The sequence below is a fragment of the Notolepis coatsorum genome (assembly GCF_963971535.1).
Source record: "Notolepis coatsorum genome assembly, chromosome: 17".
Taxonomy (NCBI): Eukaryota; Metazoa; Chordata; class Actinopteri; order Aulopiformes; family Paralepididae; genus Notolepis; species Notolepis coatsorum.
This window is the reverse complement of record NC_140181.1, coordinates 24,737,711-24,755,170: the sequence shown is the minus strand read 5'-3', so window position 1 is coordinate 24,755,170 and position 17,460 is coordinate 24,737,711. Positions and strand designations below refer to the sequence as shown.

The window sequence follows — 17,460 nt, the reverse complement described above, 5'->3', positions numbered from 1 at the left end:
TGATTGTACGAGCATTGTGGGACAAGGACCAGGGCTGGGACGACCCCATTCCCGCACACCTTGCATCCACCTGGAGAGAGTGGGAGATGGAGCTCCACTCACTCCCAGGCGTTAATATGCGCCGAAGCTACTTCCCACCCACGGTGAGGCCAGAGACATGTAAAATGGACTTACACGTCTTCAGTGACGCCTCAGAGGTCGCATACGGATCAGTAGCCTACTTGCGGGCCCAAGACCAGGGGGGAGAGATCTACACAGCATTTGTCCTCGCCCGCTCGAGAATAGCCCCACGCAAGCAACAATCTATCCCACGTCTAGAGCTCTGCGCAGCCCTAGCCGGAGCGCACCTAGCCACGCTCATCCAACGTGAGCTCACCATACCGGTGTCTAGAACAATCCTGTGGTCAGATTCCACGACGGTACTCGCCTGGATCAAATCGGACTCATGCAAGTACAAAGTCTTCGTGGGAGTCAGAGTCACCGAGATTCAAGACTTAACCGAAGAGTTAACCGGAGAAACAGAGTGGCGCTACGTTGATACAAAACAGAACCCAGCTGACGTCATCACCCGGGGGATGCCCCTGGATGACCTCACCCGTCGCAATGTCTACAGTGACGGCCCCGCATTCCTAAGACTCCCGGAAGGACAGTGGCCCATGCCTATCCCGAGGGAAGCAAGTCCAGAGGAGGTGGAAAATAAGAAGTCTGTGTTCTGTGGATTGAGCACCGTAGCCTCCACCGACCCTAACATAGACGATTGCACGTCCATAGAGAGTGCACAACAAAGAACATTCCTGCGGTACCACCCGGAGTGCAAGTCCCCCGCTGATATGTCAGCAGCTAACTACGAGGAAGCAGAATTGCTTCTACTGCAGCGAGCCCAGAGAGACTCGTTCCCCGATGAATTGGCCTGTCTACAGGGAGGAAAGCCCGTCCCATCCGACAGCAGATTAATTCACCTGGCCCCCGAGAGCGACGCTCATACCCTCATCAGAGTGGGTGGTCGCCTACGCAGAGCCCCCAATCTACCGGATGACATTAAATACCCGATCGTATTGAACAGCCGACACAAGGTCACAGAGCTGATTATAAAGAAATACGATGAGGATGTACATCACGCAGGAGCAGAAAGAGTCTTCGCGGAAATCAGACGTCGTTACTGGATCCTACAAGGAAGAGAGGCGGTACGACGCTTCCAGCGAACATGTCTAGACTGCCGCAAGTGGCGCGCGCAGCCCAGCATACCAAGGATGGCTGACCTTCCTCCATGTCGCCTCCGAATCGGTGACAAGCCATTCCACTCAACGGGTATGGACTGCTTTGGCCCGCTGCACATAAAGAAAGGAAGAGGAACCGAGAAGCGGTGGGGTATTGTATTCAAATGCATGACCACCAGAGCGATACACATCGAGCTTCTCCCGACCATGAGCACAGACTCATTCCTTATGGCCTTCCGAAGATTCACATCACGGAAAGGAAGACCGTCTACCCTATTGTCCGATCATGGGACAAACTTCAAAGGCGGCGAAAGAGAGCTGAGAGAGAGCTTCCAAGCTATGGGCCCAGAACTTAAGACCCACCTCGCTCCAGCACAGGTTGATTTCCAATTCAACCCCCCAAACGCACCCCACTTCGGTGGCACTTGGGAACGAGAAGTGCGCTCCATAAAGACAGCCCTGTACGCAGTACTTGGGGCCCAGACTGTGGCGGAAGAAGTCCTAATGACAGTCCTCACGGAGATTGAGGGAGTACTTAACTCGAAGCCCCTCGGATATGTCTCCAGTGATGTGGCGGATATCGACCCAGTTACCCCCAACACACTCCTGATGGGGCGGCTAGATCCTGCATTACCCCAGACAATGTACCGGCCTGAAGAAGCGAACGGCCGACGAATGTGGAGGTACAGCCAAGTATTAGCCGACAAGTTTTGGAACAGTTTCCTACTGCACTACCTACCGTCTCTACAGACCCGCCAGAAGTGGGTAAAGGAGAGAGACAATTTGACAGAAGGAACAGTCGTCATGATTATTGATCAATCACTGCCCAGAGCTATGTGGCCGGCCGGCCGCGTAAGCAAAGTGATCACCGGTGCCGACGGCAAGGTCCGAGCAGCTGAAGTGCTCGTCCAGGGTCGCACTTACACCCGTCCCGTGGCGAGGCTCATAGAACTGCCTCGACTCCCAGACACAATCGATGATGACCATGACCCTACAACCCTATGACTTTGTGAAGTTGACTGACCCCTACAGCAAACCCTTATGTGTAAATAGACAACGCGATTAATCTGTCTCTGTTTAACTGATTAGGTCTGGGACCTATTCAGGGGGTGGCTGTTGTGAAGGGCCAGATTAAACCGAATATATATATTTATTTATATATATATATTTAATTGTATTTGTATATTCTCTAATATTCCCTGATATCCCTTGTATATTCCTTGTACAATATGCATTGAATATCCATTCTAGCCTACTGAACATCCCATAATAGTCTCCATTCTACTATTGGTCGAGACCTTGGTGCCAGGCTGCCATACCCCTCAGACCCAGTTCAAACGTACCGCTCCACATGTACGAACAAGTCCTAGTTCCGCGTAGGAATCTGGCTAGCGCACCACTAATGGGACTATTTGTTCATAGTGCGTATATATACTGCGCTACTAAAGTAGGACTTCCTTTTCAGTCCAGTTTCTTACCCTCCAATAGAGTCACAGACGTAAAGCCTCCCCGCGACGCCACGTGTGGGAGTAAGGCCAAGTTCGCCTACCATCGGTATTGAGACATCGTGTATATTAATATTTGAATAGTCATATTTGGCACTATATCGTCGAGTTGGACGTAGTCTATTAAGCTAATAATAGTCTGTTAATATATAGTGCTTCGTGCGGTGAGAATACTACCGTAGTCAGTACCCCATCGTTTCGGGCAGAGAACTGGCTGCTTACCCAGGGTGGTTGACCCCATGTGAAGCTGCACCCGAGGAGCTCCAGAGCCGACGAGCGAGTGGACCTGTATACCGGATTATTCTACCGACGACAGCCCGCCTTCCCAGGCACGGATTATGCTTTGTATACTTTGATTATTCCATGGATAAAGACCCCCGACACTGCCGTGTGTTGGAACCCCCCCCCCTGGAGAGGACGCAAGGTGAGGAGACGCTCTGCAAGACGAGGTCGCTTCACGTCTCTCCCCCGTGGACCGGAGAGAGCCGGCCCACAAAGAGTCCACCTGCTTTCATCCGTGGTCCAAGGATCGCCGGCGCATTGAACGGCACTACAGTGGGTTCACCTGGGATACCCTTGGCCGGACGAGGCAGCCGGATTCTACCCCCCCCCCCCTCCTACTCCTGTCGGCTTACAAGCGACCGGATTAACCCCCTCTAGTGTATCTAGTATATAATCATTAAAGTATCATTGCTGTTATTCCTTAACTATTCCAGGTCGTATATTTATCACCTGCGCCTTCAGAGATTGGACATTCTCTATTGATATACCGACGAATACTCTTTGCCATAAAAGTGCATACTATTTCAATTCATAAATGTAATTAAGTGATTAAGTGCTTGTTCTACACACCATCGCTGTGTAGAAATAAAGACCTGTTTCGACTTCGTACATTTGTGTTGGATCCGTTTCATCTACGTGAGAGTGTTTATGATAATATATTTATGCCGTGTACTGGGTGGCCGAATATTAAGTACAAAGGTAGTGGTAGTAAGTATCATATCTAGTAATACAGTCAGGGAATTGTACCCCTCAGTTACAGTTATATAACATAACGTACAATATGTACCTTTTTTTCCTGTGGTCGATTAGTACTTTATTTACATATTTTAAGCAAGATCGGGCTGGAATATTAGATGCAAATATTTTTTATGCAAAACACAAGTTGTTTTATACAGTGGGTGGGGTTACGGTCTGGTACCTCCTCGTTGGGCGGCATGCTTCTGCTTCCAGGGTTCTGGGCTGTGTCGCTCCCCAGGGCCTTGTAGTAGTCTCCAGTACTGGGCTGCTTACTGAAGCTCCGCGACTTCCTGTTGGAGTCGACGCGCCGCAGTCTGTCCGAGTTCTCTCCTGGGGTCAGCTGCAAGAGAGAAGAGACGCGTCAAGGAAGAGTGGGAGCTAAGCATGGAGGGGGGTGGTTCTGGGGCGCTGGAACTAGGGTCAGAAGGGGGGTGCCCACTTGATAACCCTGGTGATTTGCTGGCTCTTGCTGCCCATCCATCTGCACGCTGGGTTGTGATGGCCCTTGGGTTTCTTCATTGAGCGTTGATCCATATCATTAGGGCACAAATATCTTGTGTTTCATTATAAATACACCGATGTGCATGTCACAACCTTGATTTGATTGTACATAACTATTATCCATCCTTATCCTCCTCGATCCGAGCGCCGCATTTGACACCATATCTCACTCCACCCTCCTTAACCAACTAGCCTCCATTGGAATATCTCACACATCCCTAGACTGGTTCCATTCATATCTCTCTTGCCGTACTCAGTTCATACAGTTAAAATCATTCACATCCCATCCATACCCCCTCTCCTCCGGTGTTCCCCAGGGCTCTGTCCTTACACGGACGACACCCAGCTCTACGTTTCCTCCAAACCCATTCCACCCTCCCTCCCTCCCTCCTCCCTCCCTCCTCCCTCCCTCCTCCCTCTGTGCCTGTTTACAGGAAATCAAATGCTGGTTCACTTCTAATTTTCTCAAACTGAACAGTGATAAAACAGAGGTCCTCATTGGCTCCAAGTCCTCACTCACCAAGCACCCCAGTTTCACCCTCACCATAGACAACTCCTTGGTTTCCCCCTCCCCTCAGGTTAAAAGTCTGGGTGTCGTCCTCGACAGCACCCTATCATTCCATTCCCACATCAACAACACCATCCGGTCCGCCTACTTCCACCTTCGCAACATCAACCGCCTCCGCCCTTCACTCACTCCCAACAGCGCCTCAATCCTGGTCCACTCCCTCGTCACTTCCCGCTTGGATTACTGCAACTCCCTTCTCTTTGGTCTCCTCCACAAACTCCTCCATAAGCTCCAACTGGTCCAGAACGCTGCTGCCCGTATAATCACCGGAACCCCTGTCGTCATCCACATCACCCCCATTCTACGCCAACTCCACTGGCTTCCCATCAAACACTGCATTGATTACAAGATCCTCCTCCATACATTCAAGGCCATCCATAACCTCGCCCCTCCATACCTGTCCGACCTCCTCCACATCAACATTCCCACCCGGCCCCTCATGTCTGCCTCCTCCATCAACCTGACCGTCCCCCCAGCCCGTCTGTCCACCATGAGGTCAAGAGCCTTCAGCCGCTCTACCTCTCGCCTCTGGAACCGCCCCCCCCCCCCCCCCCCCCCCCCGACATCAGGAACATTGACTCCATTATCCCATTTAAAATCCACCTGTTTAGGCAGGCGTATGTCTGATTTTATTGTACATTTTATTGTGATTGTAAATGAACTTTTTAATTGTTGTACGGCGACCTTGAGTGCCCTAAAAGGCGCCTTATAAATACAATTTATTATTATTATTATTATTATTATTATTATTATTATTATTATTATTATTATTATTATTATTATTATTATTATTATTATTATTATTATTATTATAAATGTCAAATAAAACATGTAATTCTTTTTATAAATAAATATTTTTTTACTATACATGTTCCCTGATATTAACAGAGACGGGAAGGAACCGAGACATGGAGCTCTCTGGCTACTTCCAGCACCAGCTCTGGGAACATAAGACCTGGGACTGTAAAATTGCTTATACCAGTAAAAGTAGAGGAGGCTTTTTTGATTGAGCAACAGATTTGTCATGTTAATGTCATTCAGCGGATCTTTTTTTAAACAGGATTTCTGTTGTTGATTTTGGGTGCATACTGATAACATATTTGACCTTTTTGGTGATTTAGGCAAGCAATTTGGCTAGTTTTGATCAGATTGGGGAAATATTTTATTTACAATATTGAAATTGACATTCATGATATTAAACAGTTGATTGCTATTCGCACAGGTCAGTCTTGCTAATGACGTGAATGACGTGCGTTAATTTAATTTACAAACCTGCCTTCCCTCATCCTGTAAAATTCAGTTACTGTAACTATGGACAATCATTCGATTAATCATGATTCAATATTTTAAGTGATTTCCCTAATAAAGATATTTGAATACACAATCTTCACTATGAATAAAAGAGTATTTTATAGTATATGTGTAACTTGAATACATTGTGTAAGCTATTTATTTTCCTTTAAATAACACCCAGCTCTCTCATGTGACCTGAGCCAAATCAGCTTTATATTAAGAACTACAATCCAAGAACAAACAAAGTCTTTCTCTTCAGCTGTGGTAAGAAAACATTCCTCATTAATACTGCATGCTAAAGGTCAAACAAGAAAGTAAGATCAGCCTCTATCATTGAGCTCAAAGCAGGGTCAGAGGTCAGTATGGTGCTTCTCTCTTTCCTGCTGTTATCTGCACCCAGAGAGACCTGAGACCCTCGGGGACATTTGAATCCTTTCAGACCAACAACCACATATATTTGTTTGGCGTTTTCAAACCAACACTGGTTTGTACTTCTTCAAACTTGCAGCATTTAATTAACTTGCATTATTAATTAATGATGTCTTTATGCCATCATTAGGCTTTATTATTGTCATTATTATTCTATTGTCAAGGTTTTTCCTCTTCATTGATATTTAATTGGCTAGAAAATGTGCAATAATCTAATTCAATCAATTACAGCCATAGTCTATAAAAACGAAACTGCACATAGACATAATGAAAAAGAAATAGCCTGTGCAGCTTATGCCAAGAAATAATATATATAAAATAATAAATGTTAGCAGTAGGCTAATCCACAAGGTAAATTGGCTTATAGTAAAACAACATAGCCTCTTTATACAGGTCAAAGTGAAATCGTATCTTCTTTATACAGGCCTAATCAAAGTGAAATCGTGTCTTTATACAGGCCTAATCAAAGTGAAATCGTGTCTTTATACAGGCCTTTTCAAAGTGAAAGTGTCTTTATACAGGCCTAATCAAAGTGAAATAGTGTCTTTATACAGGCCTAATCAAAGTGAAATAGTGTCTTTATACAGGCCTAATCAAAGTGAAATAGTGTCTTTATACAGGCCTAATCAAAGTGAATTCAGTTGGTCATGAAAATACCAGTCAGTGTTTAGACATTTACATGAAACAATAAATAATTACCAGAATTGTTTCTGTTGGCTTTTAACATGAACAACTTTTTTAAAGTAATTTGAGGCTTAATAAAATAAGGTATAAGTCATTTGAGGCTTAATAAAAGAAAGTGTAAGTCATTTGAGGCATAATAAAAATAAAGTGTAAGTAATTTGAGACTTAATAAAAGAAAGTTAAATCATTTGAGACTTAATAAAATAAAGTAGAGGTTTCTTTCTGTGATATAATCACACATTGAGTTTACAACAGAAAATATGCAGGTTGTCAAAAATATTTCAAATTGGACTATTGTTCTTCGTTTGAAGGGTTCATTTGTGTCAGAACACGTGTGAGAACACACATTTGTCAAAAAAGGCAGCTGTGAGGAACCTTAACACATTGAGTGCCACGCCCCTTCCGGGAAGTGACCTGGCCTTGCCGTCCATTAACCCCATGTAAACGTAGTTGTAGTTTGTAGAGCTAAACCTATATTTTATAGTATAGCTATGGGTCTAATAACGCCGTCGAGTGTCAGTGAGTTGCTTCCAGTCAACGTGCAAAAAACAGATAATTTTTTCATCCGTACATTTCTGTTTTATACTGTTTTGAATATGAATATAGTTTGGGTGCTTCCGAGTAATTCCAGGGGAAAGACGCGAAAACAGCGTTTTTGTGTAATTCAATAAACACGGTCATTTTTCGCCTGATTACCGAATCATCCTGAAATCAACGCTGGATCATCATTATTATCCTTCCTCGTGCAAGCATGCAATGTGGTTTAGACCGGCGCCCCCCCCCCCCCCCCCCCCCTGCACCCAACGGCACACAGCCACACACAGATAGCTTCAATCACGGTAGAAAGAAATATCAGATCAACGCAAGCTTTCATATAGTGTCCTTACCTGGTATTTGATGTAATACAAAAAAAATATCCAATTATCTGATCACCATTCCAGTTATCCACAGCGATCCTGTCTCCGACGTTGTTGGGCATTGCACATCAACGGGCGGGTGGGGTCAGTTGTCCAAACCATCCCTACGTGTGTTTTGCCGGAGTATTTAGGACCCGCCCCCACGCTGCAGCTCGGTAGAGAAAAGAAACGAACCCGTTTCTAACGGAGTGCAATAATGGCCGAAGGCGTTAGAGGGCGGTATAAGACCGTCTGCCAGCTCAGACACACTCAGAACAGTATGCACAAGGTGCCCCGCTGAATTATGAATGGCAATAGCGATTAAAAGAAATACAGTGAGAAAAACGTAGATCTACGTTTCCGGCACTCAACGGTTGGGCGACAGAAACGTAGTTCTACGTTTTCGGCAACCAAATTGTTAAGGATGTAATGGATCAACCTATGTTGTGTACCCTACAAGGCTGGTATGCTGCACTCATTTACATTTAGTAATTTAGCTGACGCTTTTATCCAAAGCGACTTACAAGTTCTGTACGACAAGTCAGCAGGAAGGGTACAACTCTTACAGCTGAGTAACAATGATCATCAAACAGTGCTAAAACTTGGGTGTTGCAGTGTTGAGTGCATAGTAGTGAAGACTAGGGATGTCCCGATCCGATCACGTGATCGGGGCCGATCACGTGATTTTCCGAAGATCGGGATAAAAAAAATTAAAAAATTAAAAACAAAATTAAAAAAATTATTCAACAAACATGACCATGTTCACGTCTTAAACTCATACTGAGGCCTTAGTTTTGGTTTTAAATTGCATATCATCATTCATTTATTTATTGTCACACAGAGCAGAAGAATTTTGCCAAAACAAACCAATAGTATCCAGCTGCAGAACGGCAGACACACTCTCAGACCCAAACGCATTTCCTTTGATTTAATTATACATCAAATGATTTATGTCAAGGATGGCAATGCCTCGCTTGAATGAAGTTAACTTTTCACCTGGATAACGTCAACATTCAGGGTGAATGTAATGTGAGAAATTGGGGGGGGGGGATAAAATTAAAAATTTAAAAAAATATATTTTTAATTTCTTTTGATCGGATTGGGAAAGATCGGTATCGGTAGATACTCAAAATCACATGATCGGGATCGGATCGGGAGCAATTTTTTTTTATCGGGACATCCCTAGTGAAGACATATTAGTATAGTAGGAAGAGTGCATGATAGTATAAGACAGTAAATAGGTTAGTGTTTTTTTATATATATAAAAAAGAAAATAATCAGATATTGATTGAAAAAAGTGTGTTTTTAGTGGATGGCGAAAGATTGGTCTGGTTTCCGGCTGTCCTAACTGTGGTGGGAAGTTTGTTCCACCATTGTGAGGACAGAGAATAGGCGGCTTCTCCTTGATGACCCTCCCGGAGCTCGGATAGGAGTGGGTCTGAGGCGGCCAGAAGATGTAGAGCGGAGGGGTCTTGAGGGTGTGTAGCTAGAGACCATTGACCGGAGGTAGGCGGGAGCCGTTCCCTTTGCCGCGCGATATGCCAGGTGGAGGGCCTTAAAGCGGATTCGTGTGGTGATGGGGAGCCAGTGCAGGTCCCTAAGAAGCCGGGTAACATGGGCTGACTTTGGTAGGTTGGAGATCAGATGGGCGGCTGCGTTCTGAATGAGTTGAAGAAGCTTGATTGGACAAGGAGTTGGGTGGCTTCTTTTGTCAGGAAGGGGCAGGTCTTTTTGACATTGCTCAGGAGGAACCTGCAGGTTCTAGTTGTTGCAGCAATGCGAGTGGAGAAGTTCAGCCGGTCGTCAAGGACTACACCAAGGTTCTTGGCAGTCAGGGACGAGGCTACAGCTACATTTTCCACTGTGTTGGAAAGTGGGGAGGATTTGGCCGGCAGGTGAAGCAATTCTGTTTTGCTTAGGTTTGAGGTGGTTGGTCGTCATCCAGGCAGAGATGTCGGACAGACAGGCCGAGATTCACTCAGAGACATGGATATCTGAGGGAGGAAAGGAGAGGAAGAGTTGAGTATCATCGGCATAGCAATGATAAGAGAAGGCATGAGACATGATAATGTTACCCAGAGATTTGGTGTAGAGGGAGGGGTCCAAGGACAGAGCCCTGGGGGACACCCGTCCGAAGGGGACGGGGGCCGACAGGGTCCCTCTCCATCATACTTGGTAGGAGCGGTCGTCGCGGTAGGATGTCAGCCATGCCAGCGCAGAGACAGTCACTCCCATTCCTGCAAGGAGTATCTGATGGTTGACTGTGTCAAAGGCTGCCGACAAAAGGTTGCTTTGCTTTGTGAGAGCCTCTGTGACCGGTCTCTGTGGCGTGACCAGTCCTGAAGCCTGACTGATTAGGGTCTAGAAGGTCATTCTGTAAGAGGTTGTCTATGACGGTGGGGTTCATGGTTGGTTTTTTTTATGAGCGGTGTCACTCTGGCTTGTTTTAGGGAGGTGGGAACCACTCCAGAGTTGAGGGAGGAGTTGATGGTTGCCATTAGGAATGGGAAGATGTCTGGTGCTATGGTCTGGAGGAGTGGGGAGGGTATCGGGTCCAGCTGGCATGTAGTGGGACGGTTCGATGTTACCAGTGTCAAGGCCTCAAGTCAAGTCAAGAGTTTTACTCTGTGTCTGTAATGGGAGAGAAAGATGACTGGAGTCAGGTCACAGGATTGTAGGAGACCAGGGGAGGAAATTAGGCCACTTTACTCGCCAATTGCGAGTATTTTTTACGTTTGGCGAGTAATTCATGAAGAGCACTCGCCAGTCTGGCGAGTACTAGTAATTACAAAACAAAACAAAAAAATCATTCTGCAATCTGCTGATTCGCTCACTGACACAAACCGAACTCTGACTCCCCCCTTGATTCCTCCCATTTGCGCCACATAATAATCAGACCATAACCAATGAACATCATCGTTGTACAGATGCGCTCTAAGCTCCTCCAATGAACACTCGTTTTCTAGAAGATGCCGCCCATCTAGGGGAAGTGGACAGACCACTGCGCGCAGACCTACAAACTCCTGCCACTGGCAGCCGGCTTGACAACGTAGACAAACTTACAAAAACACATGAGTGGATGAAAATAATTGCATGTAGAGTCGTCGCTTTCGGATATCGGTGCGGTCTGACATGGGGGCGAACAACAGCACGCGACGCGTCTCCTTCGAGTCGGATGAGAATGACAAGTCAACAACATTAGCCGGCTAGCTACCTAGCATGTAACAAGCTACCATAACGCGCATTCAACATAGTGGACTATACTGAGCGGCTTTGCTTAAATGCAGCCGAGTGACATTTTATTATTACCGGGTTTCCCAGCATATCACCACTCGCCCATATGCCCTTCACAACGGTGATGTTGTCATATTTGGCATTCAGAATACACCCGCTGAACCCCTAGCGTTGTCGATTCGGTTCCAATGTATTGTCATCTTACAGCACAAGTACAGTACAACCAGAATACATTTGGCATACAACCAGAGTGCAAATGTAACAAGTCAAGTTCAAGTTGTTTTATTTAGCTATTACATTACAGTGAAATGCTTGGTTCTTTCACTGCCCAACCCAGTATTGATTGAAAACTTTAACAGATTGCAGAATGGGTACAATACAGTACAGCTCAATACACACAATTGTTAAGGGGATGCAGACCAGAGAAGGACTTTAGTCTTGTTTACATCAGGGTCCCCCATTTCAGTCCTGTTTGCTTAATGCCTTGTCCACTTCCTCCACACTCCAATATGTTATGATGAATTGAAAATGGGGGACCCTGATGTAAACAAGACGAAAGTCTTTCTCTGGTCTGCATCCCCTTAACAATTGTATGTATTGAACTGTACTGTACCCATTCTGCAATCTGTTAATACACTTTTCAATCAATCAATCCCTTCAACCCTGCTCCTGTCAAACCTGCTCTTTCCATTCCCTCCATCATGTCCCCCCTTTCTGATGAATATTTCCTGCACTTAAGAGTCAGACACACATTCCTAGTAGTTGAGCTGTGATGAATGAGAACTTTATTTAACAGATTGCAGAATGGGTACAGTACAGTACGGCTCAATACATGCAATTGTTAAGGGGATGCAGACCAGAGAAAGACTTTCGTCTTGTTTACATCAGGGTCCCCCATTTTCAATTCATTTTCAATTCATCATTCAGTATAACCTAGACCAGCCCAACCCAGCATCTTTCACTGCCCAGTTCAACCCAACCCAGTCCAGAATAGTTCCCTCTTTCATGTTAATATGTGATTTAATGATGTAATATTTTGAAGAGTAGAGACAGTGATTAATTTACTATGATTGAAAATCAATTTAGACGAAGACGTACAAAGAAGTAATTATCACAATTAGCGATTTTTTTTGTCTGGTAAAAAATCTATTTGGCTGGTAAAAAAAATCAGATACCCGCCAGTTGGCTGGTAAGCCAAAAAGTTAGTTTCCTCCCCTGTAGGAGACATTTCCCTAATGCAAAAGAAGACTTGTATTTGCATCTGAGCTTAACTCCCAGGACCTTTCACCATCCATTTCCTCTTCTTAAGTCATTCCTCAGTGATGTGTGTCACACAAATATTAGGAATGTAAAAGCAGTTAATTAAATATTGTCATTCATAGGTACTTTACTAAAATGATGGGTACTATTTATTCATACATATTATACAGTCAAAAATATTGGTGAACATGATCAACTCTCCCAAACCCCAAAAATAAATCCGTCAGGTATAAAGTCATAGACATAGACAATGAATTGGGAATATATATTATAAATGATACGGAGAGCACCCAGGGGAATGTTCTGAGTTCATAGGTACATTTTCTGTTTCAGAGCTGAGAAAACTACAATAGAATAAAGGCATTCATAGTGACAAATCTTTCTGGAGGTGGAGAGTAGCTCTTTCCTTGGCCATGGAAATAACATACTGGAATTATTTTTTGATTTGGGTGATGTTCCTCTTTAGGACTCAAATGTCATGCCTTTCACATGTAAGGCTAGTGCATCCGACACATTTTATTACCTCCATTTTAACCCCCTCTTATCATGACTTCTCACAAAACCTCCTAGTATTCTCATGATACTTTGCGCCAAACCAATATCGCGCAATGCCACAGTTCACTGGCTCACCTGGTTGTCATTTAATGATAATCACCTGCTATTCCATTACAGTATAATCACCTCTTGTTTGCCAACATGTCTGCGTTTGATTACTACTGTACACGAGCACAGGTGGGAGGAGCTTCAGGCAAACATCAAGCCGATGTTTGACATCCAGAGCTCATGTAAACACGAGCGGAAATAATTGGCAGACCTACGACCTTCCCTTCCTTTTGTAAGTGACGTGTTGTGAGGTCTCCTTATGTTGAACCGTGTCTGCGCTTCAGAGAGATTGTCCCGGAGCACTCAGGACGAGGCTGGGAGGGTAACGTGAGCAGCCCTGCGCTACAGATGGTTTGATTGTCAGCCCTTCCTGGGAGGTGGGCCAACACAATAGGCAGTGTACAAAGCAAGCGCCACGCACGCGCGAACACGCACGCGCGAACACGCACGCGCGAACACGCACGCGCGAACACGCACGCGCGAACACACACACACGAACACACACACACACACACACACACACACACACACACACACACACACACACACACACACACACACACACACACACACACACACACACACACACACACACACACACACACACACACACACACACACACACACACACACACACACAATCATAGTATAATCAAAAGGCTGTTTAGCTTGGCTGTGGCTTCCTCACAACAGAAGTTCTAAATTCAACATGTTTAGATTAGATTCAAACATAGTCAACGTACAGCACAAGTACAGTAAGAAGTTGGCATCTAACCAGAGTGCAAGATAACAGTAAAGTGCTTCATCAACAATACAGTGTGTTTAAATGTAAACAAGTGATTAAATAGAATATATATAATGAAGTTACTGAATAATATGCTAATCTGATGTATGCACAGTATTATTATGTACATTGTATTATGTAAGAGTAGGTATGGGATATATACATATATATAGTTTATATTATGGTTTGACTCTTACAAGTATCAGGTCATAATTTGCCCTTTTAGAACATGACTTAGAACTTTTGGCGAGTTATGGGGCACATAAATGTACAAATGTAATGAAAAGCAGTGCACATAGTAAAAAATGTATTCATATAATAAATAGATCAAATACACAGCGAGACATGCTACATCCAACCTATTTCACATCGCATTCTGCACACTCAGTCAGCAGTATAAAACAGCCTCCTGGCCGCGTGTATGCCTTCGACGACGGAACTGCATTTCCGCGTTCCGAGTTTTGCGCTCTGATTGGCCAGGTCATGTGAGCCAATCGTGGGACAGCAAGTTCTGCGCCTATTTCCGGGTCCAACAGCCTGAAAACTACCTGGCGTTCTATCGCCATGCTCTAAGACAAACTCTAACCATAACCAACTTCGAACGAGCGCCTAAGCCTAACCAGTGTAGAAACTTGCGGCCCCACAATTGGGCGTACATGTCACATGACCAGAAATGACCTGGCCAATCAGAGACGCGGAAATGCAGTTCTGTTGTAGAAGGCATTCAGGCCTCCTGGCCATACTCAGCAGTATACAACCGCTACCTGGCCACACTCAGCAGTATAAAACAGCTACCTGGACACACTCAGCAGTATAAAACAGCTACCTGGACACACTCAGCAGTATAAAACAGCTACCTGGACACACTCAGCAGTATAAAACAGCTACCTGGACACACTCAGCAGTATAAAACAGCTACCTGGCCACACTCAGCAGTATACAACCGCTACCTGGCTACACTCAGCAGTATACAACCGCTACCTGGACACACTCAGCAGTATAAAACAGCTACCTGGACACACTCAGCAGTATACAACAGCTACCTGGACACACTCAGCAGTATAAAACAGCTACCTGGACACACTCAGCAGTATAAAACAGCTACCTGGACACACTCAGCAGTATACAACAGCTACCTGGACACACTCAGCAGTATACAACCGCTACCTGGCCACACTCCGCAGTATACAACAGCTACCTGGACACACTCAGCAGTATAAAACAGCTACCTGGCTACATTCCAGAAAACTTGACAATACAGTAAGACGCCCCTATGACCATGAACGCTGAAAACAACCATCATTAATAATTTCTTCCAGACAACCTGCCAAGCACAGCGTACAGCATCACACCACATAAACACCTGTCACTCAACACAATATTTCTTCTTGCTCACAAAGGTGTAGCAGCTTATTGGTTTATTCTGATGCATGTCTACTGACTAGTATTCTTCCTGGGGTCCATCAGTGTGATTCAGAGTCCCCACCTCTGGAACCACATGTAACCAACCCCCTTGCTGGTTCTAGGATCTAATCCTGCCAGAAGATTTTCCAGTGTCTCCCCTACTCTGTCTCCCTCTCAGCCTTCCTACTGTCTCAATAAAGAACCTTCTCTCCATGTGTCTCCCCTACTCTGTCTCCCTCTCAGCCTTCCTACTGTCTCAATAAAGAACCTTCTCTCCATGTGTCTCCCCTACTCTGTCTCTCTCTCAGCCTTCCTACTGTCTCAATAAAGAACCTTCTCTCCATGTGTCTCCCCTACTCTGTCTCCCTCTCAGCCTTCCTACTGTCTCAATAAAGAACCTTCTCTCCATGTGTCTCCCTCTCAGCCTTCCTACTGTCTCAATAAAGAACCTTCTCTCCATGTGTCTCCCCTACTCTGTCTCCCTCTCAGCTTTCCTACTGTCTCAATAAAGAATCTTCTCTCCTGTGTCTCCCCTACTCTGTCTCCCTCTCAGCCTTCCTACTGTCTCAATAAAAAACCTTCTATCCTGTGTCTCCCCTACTCTGTCTACCTCTCAGCCTTCCTACTGCCTCAATAAAGAACATTCTCTCCATGTGTCTCCTCTACTCTGTCTCCCTCTCAGCCTTCCTACTGTCTCAATAAAGAACCTTCTATCCTGTGTCTCCCCCTCAGCCTTCCTACTGTCTCAATAAAGAACCTTCTATCCTGTGTCTCCCTCAGCCTTCCTACTGCCTCAATAAAATCTTCTCTCCTGTGTCTCCCTCTCAGCCTTCCTACTGTCTCAATAAATAATAAAGAATCTTCTCTCCTGTGTCTCCCCTACTCCGTCTCCCTCTCAGCCTTCCTACTGTCTCAATAAAGAACCTTCTCTACTCTGTCTCCCTCTCAGCCTTCCTACTGTCTCAATAAAAAACCTTCTCTCCTGTGTCTCCCCTACTCCATCTCCCTCTCAGCCTTCCTACTGTCTCAATAAAGAATAAAGAACCTTCTCTCCTGTGTCTCCCCTACTCCGTCTCCCTCTCAGCCTTCCTACTGTCTCAATAAAGAATAAAGAACCTTCTCTCCTGTGTCTCCCCTACTCCGTCTCCCTCTCAGCCTTCCTACTGTCTCAATAAAGAATAAAGAACCTTCTCTCCTGTGTCTCCCCTACTCCGTCTCCCTCTCAGCCTTCCTACGGTCTCAATAAAGAATAAAGAATATTCTCTCCTGTGTATCCCCTACTCCGTCTCCCTCTCAACCTTCCTACAGTACCCTTTCAATAAAGAACCTTCTTTTCTGTGTCTCCCCTACTCGGTCTCATTCTCAGACTACCTACAGTTTCAATGAAGAAGCTTCTCTCTTGTGTCTCTGTCTCCCTCTCAGCTCTCTGGATAGTAATAATAAGGGGACTCGAATGCCTACTCTCCTTAAAAATACACAAACAAAAAATATTTGTACACCTTACCTTCCTTTTAATGACCCCCTCCTTCACACAGACCTCCTACGATCTCGACAGATCCTCAGGCAGAAACGTCCCGAGGAGGAGCAGGAGAGTTAGCGGTGTGTCTGTCACCAGATCCCAGAGCGTCCTGAACAAGGCTGTGTCTGTCACTCTACCTGTCCTCTCACTTTACCCACACTAGCCTCATCAATAACCCAGCCAGGCTGCCCCGGTGACATCACCACATCGACCAACCCTCCGACCGACCCTGCCTCACACAATGCCTCTTATGCTAAACTAAAAAAAATAAACAACAACCCAGGTGCTGCCTGCCAACACAGAGGCAAATCTCTCGGGCTCAATACGGATTATGATGCAAATATTCCTGGCAGCAGGGTTCAGACCTACAGTAGGAAATGGGGGGGGGGGGTATGCTCCAAATCAGAAATAAGTATATTTTAGTATATTTAGTGTTAAAAGTATATTTCTAACAGTATGTACTTTATTTTTATTTATTTGTATCTACTTTTTCTCCCCATTTTCTATTTTTCTCCCATCCCAATTTCGTATTATCCAATTCTT

The 17,460-nt window shown here is 45.1% G+C and overlaps 1 protein-coding gene across 1 annotated transcript in view; it reads right to left on the bottom strand.

Annotated features, from left to right (window-relative positions):
• espn (espin) overlaps positions 1-17,460 on the bottom strand; it is a gene marked incomplete at both ends in the record, with an annotated part of 215,492 nt that overhangs the window by 76,806 nt on the left and 121,226 nt on the right. Inside the window, one exon of the mRNA XM_084333047.1 lies at positions 3,924-4,082. Coding sequence (XP_084189173.1) covers positions 3,924-4,082 — 159 coding nt within the window. The remainder of the gene's footprint in view (positions 1-3,923; positions 4,083-17,460) is intronic.